General features: G+C 40.0%; 1 protein-coding gene across 1 annotated transcript; it reads right to left on the reverse strand.

Moving 5' to 3' along the window:
- Positions 1-5,049: 5,049 nt before the first annotated feature.
- LOC106951016 (alpha-2Db adrenergic receptor-like) lies at positions 5,050-10,228 on the reverse strand. Its single transcript, XM_015038249.1, has one exon. The coding sequence runs from the start codon at positions 9,692-9,694 to the stop codon at positions 8,423-8,425; it is 1,272 nt and encodes a 423-aa protein (XP_014893735.1). The 5' UTR covers positions 9,695-10,228; the 3' UTR covers positions 5,050-8,422.
- Positions 10,229-11,093: the final 865 nt, after the last annotated feature.

Consider the following 11,093-nt stretch of genomic DNA (forward strand, 5'->3'; position numbering starts at 1 on the left):
TAGTATGTTGTTTGAAAAGTTTTTCTCGCAAAACCTTTGCACTTCCATAATGTCATATCATGCCCCTCCTGTCCAGCATAATACCGTAATGGTGTACCAGGAAAATCAGTCTATTACCTGTTTTAAAATATAAAAGTCCCCATAGATCACAGGCCACAGATGCCCTTTATTGGTATATGCGTCAGTGCTGGAAATGGATAAACACGGTGGAAAGTGCCGAAGGTGAAAACAGACGTATGTGTTTACAGATGATTACAAGAATAAGTATTGAAAAAAAATAGACAATGTGATCCAAAAGTATGCACTATGTTTTCTACTTCAACACAAGGGATGGGAAAAATAAATAAGTGAAATGTCTTCTCTAGTTGGGAGAAATATGCAGAAAAAAATCGGTCTGACAGGACGCATTTTCTGTATGCTTAATCATAATATCTTTAGTGTATGCAAAGGTTATGAAGACAGATTGTCCAGGTCTGAGTGTTATTATAGTTATACATTCGAGAGTACATATTTTCACTCTGATTGCCCACTTTACTTTTTACACATGTGTAATTTTAATAGTCAATCAGCCATATAAACTTTAACAATTTACAAGCTGACAGGGGCCTTTAGAGTCTGAGAAGTGCATCCTGTTTTGGGTGACAGAAGGACTTTCATACTAAGATTAATGAAGTAAGAACCCCACTGTGGACTTCCAAACATTACCCTTCATTTAACCCAAACCTTACCGAGCCTCTTAATCCAATCCTTCACAGCTTTTTTTCCTCTAACTCATGATCCGACTGGGATTACTCTCTAACACCACAGCCTTCACAGAGTCCCACCCATGATCGACAAAGTGTTTAATCAAATGAGTGTGTTCATTTCAAGCCTCAGCTTATGAGAGATGCCCAGTCTGGAACTGTAGTCTTGAGGGTTAAGGGTTGAATCCTTTTGCAAGGTAGAGTCTGCAGCTTATCTGTGGGCCATGGTCGTCTTCTCCGTCTGCAGAGTTCTTTGTTTGTCTTGATCTGCTGTCAGGACACAATTCATACTTCCTCCTTCCTCACTCCTTTTTATAGGGATTTTTTGCCATACAGATGTGTTTCCTTATTGCCAGACTGACTTTACTGGCTATCTGTTTGGGCAGATTATCTCAAATCCCCCCCTTTTGCCCCGTAGACATGATGTCATGCAGTTTGCGTTCTTGTCGTTCAAGAGCCACATCCCCCATAGTTCCTCTTTTGTGCTTCTGCAGCCATCTAGGTTTTTTTCATCGAGATAGAAATGGACACAGTTCTCAGCTGTTTTTTACCCTTTAGACTACTTCATGACTACAACTTTTAAGCACAGCCTAGTCGACTGTGCTGAAGTCTTATTCTCATAAAAGCCAAAACAAGAACTGCTTCCGCAAATTAGCAGAATAAAGTATTTCTGGTGTCTGCTTCTGCAGATTTTAGTGATTGTGGCTTGACGTTTGTGAGAACCGAAGGTTTCTTTTCCCAGAAGATTGAAACACTCTGTAACTTAAGACCAGTGAAACAAAAAAAGCTGCGCTTATTTCTCTACTTATTCACTTTTTTTTGTGTCATGCAATTTCCTACCAGAAAACTTTCCATTAGAATGTTCAGATACTCTAAATAGCTTGATTTTAGCCATTTCAATCCCCTTCTTTTGTCCGTAGCAAAGGAAAAGACACTTGTGTAGGAGTCGGTCCTCTAATTTTGAACTTCCATTAAATTCTTGAATAGATTTTGCTGGACAAGCATCTCAAATCTGTTCACTTGTGCACCTTTTGTTGACGTGTTTACTTCCATCCAGTTGTCTGTGAATATGCCTTTGTGAAGTAAACAGCGCACCCTCACAGTCAGTAGCATGTTCTATCCGCGAGTTGATTATTTACATAAAAACATATTACTTAAACTCATGCTTGTTTGCCAATCACAGCCATTTATTTAACTTTTGGTGAAATAACAGTTTGATCATCACTTGGAAGCTTTAAGAGCAAACGAAGCTCCTGGCGACTTGAAGGCTTCATTTGAAACTGCAGTCGTTTCATTAGTAAAAGATCTAGATGGTCTAAATTCCTTCAGAGTGAGAAGCGCCTGTCCATAATCTGCTGTTTCTGCACACGGTATTCACAAACACGATACGATTCTCGGAAAGAGAAACAGGCATTCTGCTTATTGGATTTTTATTAATGCCATTCTGAAGCTGATAAGTGAGCAGGTAGGGTCCAAACATATTTGAATTTGCACTTTAAATAATGAGGCTCAGTGAGGAATAAACAATGAGAGAATTTACTTAATTCACTTCATGAATATTTTAGTTGTGGATTTTTTTTTCCTGTTTCATAAATCCAATATCCTCACTTCACTTTTTCAGAAACCAAAAGTTCAGAGATAATAAATGTCAGAGTTCTTTTCTGTTTGTTTATTTAAAGAAACGAGACCCATCTTTACTTTCATGAACAATATGGGAGTTGTATTTTCTACCAAATGGATCATATTTAACATATTTCTGAATTTTGTTTTGACTTGCTGGACCCAATGGCAACAATGTTTAAGGTCACATAGATTACATTGAGTGTACATGGTAAATCTATTCCATCCATCCATCCATCCATCCATCCATCCATCCATCCATCCATCCATCCATCCATCCATCCATCCATCCATCCATCCATCCATCCATCCATCCAGTTTCAGGAACTGATTAAAAGATGTCAGTGATGAGTTCACTGTTTCTCTGTACATAAATTGATACCATCCTGCAGATTTTGCCCAATCTGACTGTCATTTCAAACCTAACGCTGCACTTTCCTGATTCCTTCTACCACATGAGGTCGTTTCTTACAGTGTTGCAGAGTGTCTCGGACCAGCCTGAAGACAGCCAGTTCCAGTCCCACCTCAGCGTGACACAGGCTGATTTACACTAATGACAAAGCGCCTCTCCTTCTCCAGGAGAAGGATAAACGGCAGTTTTGGCCTTGTTTCGCTGTCAGCCCTTATCTTGTTGGAGACAACAGAAAAAAAGCAATTACCCACAGATGCTGCAGTGGATGACAAAGTAATGGAGGAGACGACAAGAAGCTGAAACCACTTCTTTCATCATTACATCTGTCTCTTCTGCACTGCGCCTCTCTGGAAACATTTATACCCGTCTCTTTTCTGACTGCTCTGACTGCAAATAGGCTTCGCTAACATGGCTGACCCTAAACCTCTATACCTCTCTACTTCTCTTCTCCTATAGCTTACCAAAGCTCTAGTTCATCATCGCACTCTGGCAATCATTTAAGCTCTTAGCAGTCGGCCCTGCTGCTCTTACTGAGCCTTCAAGTGAGGGTTTGGGAGGTCGAAGGACACAAAAGTGCTTCAAGTCCTCCTCAGCATCTATCAAACTTTTTTCTTACCTCCAATAAAAATATATATATAGTTGGTAGATAGATACAGTGAGAGAATAGAGTGAAAACTAAGAAAGCCCCAGCAACAGCAAATTAATGTGTATAAATACAATTTTTGGAGCATTTATCTGAAAAACCATTTTTTTATTTGCTATAATAGCCTCTGGGATTTTTCAGTCTGCTCTCTCTGTGTTCTCCTCTCTCATCTTCAACTAGTTGCACTTGATGCGTTGGTTCTACCTGTAAACTGTATAGTTTAAATTTTAACTTTATACACAAACAACACACATTTTGATAATCGTACAGGACAGCAAAAGCAAATAAAAAAAATAAAATGTCTCTTACTCTGAAAAAGTTCTGTAAATGAATATCCATATCAAATGTTTTTTTTTTTTTTTTGCTTTCATGTGCTAGATTTCTGCGAAGTGGCAGATCTTCTTCTCGTCATCTTCAGCTTCGTCAACATTTTATCTGATTCAGCTCCTGAGTTTTACCAACCCTTTTTACTTTTTGCACAGGCACTGTTTCAGTCTGATTTGACTTAGATATTAGCACCAGTAACAAATTTGAAGGTGTTTCTGTTATACATCGCTGCAGACTTATAAAACAAAAGACTAACTCTATATGATTCAATTGAAATAAATCGAAACCTCTGTGGCGATTGCATGAATTAGACTATTAAAGTATTTTTAAAAAATGTTACAAAGATAACCAGTTTTGAAATGAGGACTTTATTAATCAAGATAAACAGGAATCGCTGAATTGTTTTAATTCTGTCATTTTGACAGATTTATTTTTAAGTTGATGCTAAAGCTTCCCAGTCAAATTTAAATCCATACTTTGACTAGGCCACTCTAAAACATTATACTGCTATGTTGGACCAGGGAGACAGTTGTAGGACAGTGCATGGCTCTTGAGACCTGGACTTAAAGACCCCTGGCGTAAATCACCATAAATCATCACGTCACCACCTCCATCTTTGACTGATGTTGTGATGTTTTCTTTCTAAAATGTCTTGTTGTTTTAATGCCAAGTCAAACGGGATTTTTGTTTTTGACATTGGTTCGCAAAATGTTTTCAAAAAATCTTGGAATCACTGAGCTTTTGTTTGTTTTTCTGTTGATAATGGTGGATTTCACCGCACAACTCTCCCATGGACACCATTTTTATCCATTGTCCTTCCTATTTTTGAATCATGAACATTGACCTTAACTGAGGCCAATGAGGCAAACAGATGTCCATGACATCGTTTCTCTTCTGCTTTTACAAGTTCCTAGAAGAGGCCAAACGTGTTGCTTTTTCAGTATTTTATCTTGTTTCATCTGGTGGCAGGTTCTATTATAGTTTCTTGGTTCTACAGGTCAAACTTACACCATATTATCAGTGTGTACCTGAACTCAGCTTTCCAAAAAAATTAGTTTAATCACAAGAAATTCATGATTTTAATAGAGTGTGGTTCCTTTTTGACTGGCTGACTTTTTCTCTCCTAAAAAAAACACACACACAAAAAAAAGAAACAAAAACAGTTTGTTAAATTACTTTGTAGGTGATAGATTTATATTATAATTGGTTCATTGGTGAGAAACACTTAAGAATGATTTTTTTAAAAAATCAACAAAAGCAGAAAATATATATGAGGGGGTACCATAATTTTAGTAATGTCACAGTCTAATTTTGCTGATTTTAATGTATTTTCAGGGACGATACCTTACAAGTATTGGGGAAAACATCAGACGAAACACAGAGGCAGGAATGCATGATTTCCACTTCAATGAACATCTGATTCATTGAAATTTCCTTGCAACATAAAATCTGTATATAAGGTTCTCATAAAGTAACTGGACTTGAGAAATGATTCTTCTTGTGTTCCCATCTGACCGCTGGTGTCCTGTGTGTTTCAAGAAGTCGAGAACTTACACTGGCTGGCCAATAGGTGAGGCTGGACTGAGCGGCTTACATGCATGTACAACATGAAGACTCACACTCGCACAGGAAAACACATCTGAACAGCTGCCACTGCTGTGAAAACCATTCCTGGAAAGACAAAATTTTACAACTTTGCTCTGCAATAAAATCTGTGCTAAATAAAACAACATGCGTGGGTTCCAGATAAAAAAAAATAAAAAACAGGTTTTCGTCTGAGGAGACGAAAACCTGTTCCTGCTGCACTGGAGCGTCTGATTAAAAAGACAATCGAAATGGGATGTGAGATCCAACATGGGAACTGCCCGTCATGGCGGATGCTAATCAGGGTATTAGTGAAAAAATTACAAATGAGCGTTCATGTAAACATTTTCCACCTTGGTTAATGAAACACAAATTGATAACTGCATCCTCTGGAGAAATTAGGTGACAGCACGCGTACAATAGCGTTCCCAATAAGTTACAGGCAATTAAACACTGCCTTTCTTCCACTGGAGGAACCTGGAGGCTCTAATTTAACTCCCATCTTCTGAGTGTGGCTCTGCCTCGACATTTCATTTGTTTCAAGAGTTTGCGAACCCCTCAGAGATTAGGTTTCCTTCCTCAAAGCAGCCAAAGAGGCCTCATACTTTTTAATCTTTGTTCAAAAGTAAAAGAATATCTAATGTGCATCCACCTTCACTCCTTCTTTCCTTGATATTTTATTTTAAAAAAACTCATGAATATGAGCATGCTACCCGAAAAAAAAAGAAAAAAAAGAGAAGAAAATAACCTCGCAGGCATGACACCCCTAAGACGGAGTGACTGTCTTTGGCGAGGTGCCATTGAGCTGTAGGAGTGCTTTGAAGACATTCCTAGTAGGATATAAATAGTGTATTTTTCCTCAGCACCACCGTGTAGACAATGGTGGAGATATGGAAGTGGCCAGTCTTCCTCTCACTAAGTAGTACTTTCCCAGGCCTTTACTCAAGAGGCCAGTGATATATGAGACTGACCACAGTTTTTAAAAAAATAATGTTGACATAACTTCGTCATGTCAACATTAGTCATTTGACATTGATGAAAATGTAGATTATGTGAGTAATTTTTTCATGTCATTTCTTTGCCTGCTTTTTTATCTAAAGATGGTATATGATGGGAAACAGGAAGTAGGTGTGCCTGTGTGTGTGTTTATCAGAAAAGCAATAACATCTAAGCTGTTAAAAAAAGAAAAAAAACATATAGATGTTCTACCCCAGAGTAAAAGAAACGACCACCCGTCACGACTGCGAGAGCAGGTTTTTACGGGAGAGACGAGTCCCCGGTCCGTTTAAATATTCACCGGCCAAATATTAAGCTGCTGCGAGGACACCAAAATGTGAAAATGTCTCCATTTTATTTTTGCTCTTGCAAGCCTCATATCATCTGGCCATTGTTCAAGCGTGAGGCAGTGTGACGGCGTGGTGAGAGGGTGAGAAAAGACTCTTACATAAGTTTGACTATTTCCTGTGCATACTTGGCTGAGGTGGCTCACGGAGACAAACAAAGAGATGCACCTTTATGAATTAGCCTCAACATGGGGAAGTTTAAATGCTGCCTTTTACGCCGTCCTATCATCCTCCAGACACATACATCTAAGCTTGCCTGCCAGCTGCCAGGCTTGTGTGCAAAAGATGGCGAAGATTATTCTTGTGTTTATGAAAACACAGGACGCTCGCTCTGAACCCACAGTCTGCATCGGAATTCATAACAGTGGATTCACATTTTTTACTCTAAATATGTTCTGCTGTTCCAACCCACTTGGTGAAATAAGGAGGTGTTCTTATGCAACCTAAGATTTCTCATACCTCAGAAAGAATGGCATAAATATGAGATTAGTAGCTTTTAGCTAATATCACATATGCTCCACCAAATAAATTTTATTCATAGACAGTAAATACAAGGAATTGTGGTTTTTTTTTGTTGTTTCAGTATAATTACAGTAAAACGATGAGGCAGCAGTACACTGGGCTAATGAGTCACAGTAACACATTTTTAGAGATGCACCAATCAATAGGCTAATTTTTCCTTAATAGGCTCTAATTGGTGATCAGAATCTGAAATACTGAAAATTATCTTTTCTTTTCCTTTAAATGCACCAGAACCAGAAGTGTTCACCACCTTCGATCTACAAATACAACAACCAACAAAATGTACTTCCATGCTCTTTTTTTCAAGTGTAAAAATATCTAAGACATACAAGGGACATATGCTTTAAAGCATAAATAGGAATAAGTTTGTAATTCCTTCCGTTGGATTCCAAACTAATATCTATTTTACCGAATTTACTACATATTTATTATTTTATGTGGGGGGGGGGAAGTTGAAAGACAAAACTAGTAACTCAAGACAGTAAGTTAGACCTTTAAAAAAATCTATATAAATGTGTATTAGTAGCATTTCCATGTCTCATGAGTGAGAGAGCTCCAGGTCTTTCTTAGAGCTTGAACTACTTCCTTCAGAAAAATAAATCAGATTTGGTAAAATATGTCATTGGCAGGTGAGTGGACGTTGATATTGGTCATGAAAGTTGAATTGTTTATCCGCTGATCAAATGATGAAATTTTGGATGTGTTTTTCTCTCCATTAAACATATCAAAATCAAGGTCTAACATTAGTTTTAACATATAAACCACGAGCCATAACATCAGGAACTTTGATATAACATTTTGGAAAGAAAAAAATTTACATAAATGTCATTTCGCTTATATTTTAATTAGTAAATGAGCTCCCTCTTTAAGAAATTGTGGAAAAACAGAATTGGTACAAAACTGGAACCAGCAGGTCAGATCCCAAATAAAATCTGAAATTCCAGGAAAAGCCTGACTGAAGTGGAAGGAGAACTTCAAAGACAACGGGAAATCAATGTTAGCCAGAAAAGGTCCAGTCGATGAATCTCCATACATATATTTTATTATTTAATGCGTTATTATTCTTAGGGGGGGAAAATGGAACTGACATGTTGGATCTCAAAGGAAATCAGAAATTGGCATCGGCCTGGAAAAAAAAAACCCTGATTGGTGCATCTCTACACATTTCCAAATCTCTTCACTAATGAGTGAATGAGGCAAAAATATAAATAATACCCCCCTCCCCCTTTCATGTGCGCTTTGAAGTTCTGCATATGATTTTCTTGAAGGCTTTTCTGAAGTCCCTATTAAAAATAGTGTAAATAATGGGGTTCACCGAGCTGTTGCAGTAGCCAATCCAAAAGAAAAGTTTGAAAAGCGCGTCAGGGATGGTGCAGCTGTTTCTGCAGATCGCGTGGAGGCTGTAGGTGAAGAAAAAGGGGAACCAGCAGAGCACGAACACCCCCATCACCACCGCCAGCACGAAGGTAAAACGCTTCTCCCGCATCTGGGCCACTTTGGTCTTGTTGGCCGCGGCCAGCTGCAGTCGCTCGGCGGGGTTCTTCTGCTCCGGGTATGGCTGTGACGCCCGGGCCGAAGCCCACGAGAGGCGGCAGCTCTGCGGCGGGCAGCATTCCGACCCCTCCACCTTCCTGCGCTTGGTGAAGCGGTGATGGCGGGGCTTGGTGTCCGAGGAGTAACAGCTCTCTTCCAGGTCGATGTCGTCCAACTCCCCTTGCCTCTGCTGATGGCTGCCGGAGCTCAGGCTGCTGGGGCTCTCCACCTCGAACCGGTCCTTCCTGACGAAGCAGGTCTCCGACTGGGAAGGTTCTCTCTCCAGGCCGTTCTTGGCCACAAACACGGTGGACGAGCGCTGCTTGGCCACTTTGTAGATCTTACAGTAAACCAGAATCATGATGAGACCCGGCGCGAAGAAGGACACCAGGCAGGAAGAGAGGATGTACCAGGTCTCATCGTTCAGCTCGCACTTCCTCTCGTCGTGCTTGGTCATGAGAAGAGGGGGGAAGGAGATGATGGTAGATATCACCCACACCACAGTGATCATGGACTTGATGCGCTTCGGCGTTCGCTTCAGGTTGTAGCTCACAGCCTTCGTCACTGACCAGTAGCGGTCCAGACTGATGGCGCACAGGTGCACGATGGATGAGGTGCAAAACAACACGTCCAAAGCCAGGTAGAAGGCGCACCAAGTACTTCCAAAGAACCAGTAACCCATCACCTCATTGACTAAGGAGAACGGGATGACTAGCGTGGCAACCAGGATGTCCGCCGACGCCAGGGAGACCAGAAAAAGGTTCTGTGGCGCACGGAGTGCCCTGCTGGTCAAAACCGCAACAATAACTAACACATTGCCTACAATAGTCACAGAAATCATAACAATAACTACAAGTATGATGAGTGCAGTGGCTGCCTCCGGGTACGGCAGTGAGAGCGGCGCGTCGGTGGTGTTGCCATCCCTGGAAACGTTTTCCAGCAACACATTTAAATCCATCAAATCCATTCTGGCTGAAATCTGTTCTTTCGGATCATTTTTTATATATATATATATATATTTCCTCCCTCTTAAAAGAACTGTGCCGCGTCGCTACAGATCGGTCCTTCACTGTGCGCAACGCTCCTGATCAGAGCAAACGCAGCGCATCATACAGAAGACTCCAAAGCTGCAAACACCACCGATTTCCTGAAATGGCATGGTTTGCATGAAAGTTCGTGAACACAGTTCCAGCACTCCCACCCGATCCCGAACGTAAAGAAAACATGTGAACAAAGTCGCTCCCTTGTTGTCACATTGCCCTGCGTAACGCTGGCTGCTTCTGTTTCGCTTTGGAGAGGAGCGGGCGAGCCACGCTGCGGGTGGAATGAATGTTCTCACAAGAGTGGGGTGACATCACAGCAAGTACCAGCCCATCTTTAAAACTCCAACACAGGAGAGAGAGAGAGAGAGAGAGAGAGAGAGAGAGAGAGAGAGAGCAGATAACATTCTCCGCATGCCATTTCTCATGGGGTTGTTGTGTTTCATCTGTCCCCGCGGTGTTGTTTTTTGAAATATTTCGCAAAGTAAAAAAAGAACAACAACAAAAAAAAACTAAGTTAAAAAGTAAAATTTGCCACACTCATTTTAAGTCGTGTGTATTTTTTTCTTGTTTTCATTGGGCGTATTTGTTATTTTATTGTATTGATTTGTTTATTGCTAGTTGCGCCTCTGAACTTATAACTACAACAACCCGACAGTTCTATATACACACTGTTTAAATTGAATTTAGAAGAAAAGATAACAGTTTGCAACAAACATGAATTTACCTATTTTATTGATTATTAGTCCATTTTTGTGTGTGTGTGTGTGTGTGTGTGTGTGTGTGTGTGTGTGTGTGTGTGTGTGTGTGTGTGTGTGTTTTAAGTACGATTTTGCTCTTGATATGCCAACCCAAGATTATAAGTGGCCTTCATCAGAGCAGAGCGCCCCTTGGAAAGCTGATCCCATCTCATATACTTGCAGTCAAATTGTTAACTTATTGCTGCGCATTAGGACCAGTTAAATAGACGTAATTTCTTGTATACTGTAGATAAACGAATTAGACTTTCGAGACATTTGTTAGCTTGCATATCAAGATGTCGTGAACACAACTTTATCTATTTAGCCAAAAAATTATGACAGATACTTTTTAGTATCAGAATAATATGTAGATAACCCTTTTTAACTTGAAGCATTATGACTGAAAATGTCAATACAGAAAGAATTAATTAAGCCACCTGAGTGGCTTAATTCATACAAAGTCCTCAATGTTTCCACAACTGATTGATACAAATTAATTTTCAAAAAATAAATTAAGTAAATTAAGGTCTAGTCTCACCCCCCCCCCCCCCCAATTACAATTTTTGGGGCGAGGGGGCCCGGGTTT

This window comes from Poecilia latipinna, unplaced genomic scaffold (genome assembly GCF_001443285.1).
Source record: "Poecilia latipinna isolate Pla-1442-1.1 unplaced genomic scaffold, P_latipinna-1.0 Scaffold435, whole genome shotgun sequence".
NCBI lineage: Eukaryota > Metazoa > Chordata > Actinopteri > Cyprinodontiformes > Poeciliidae > Poecilia > Poecilia latipinna.

What these genes read in the sequence shown, in the direction of transcription:
- LOC106951016 (XM_015038249.1), bottom strand. Translation starts at nt 9,694, where the DNA reads ATGGATTTGATGGATTTAAATGTGTTGCTGGAAAACGTTTCCAGGGAT.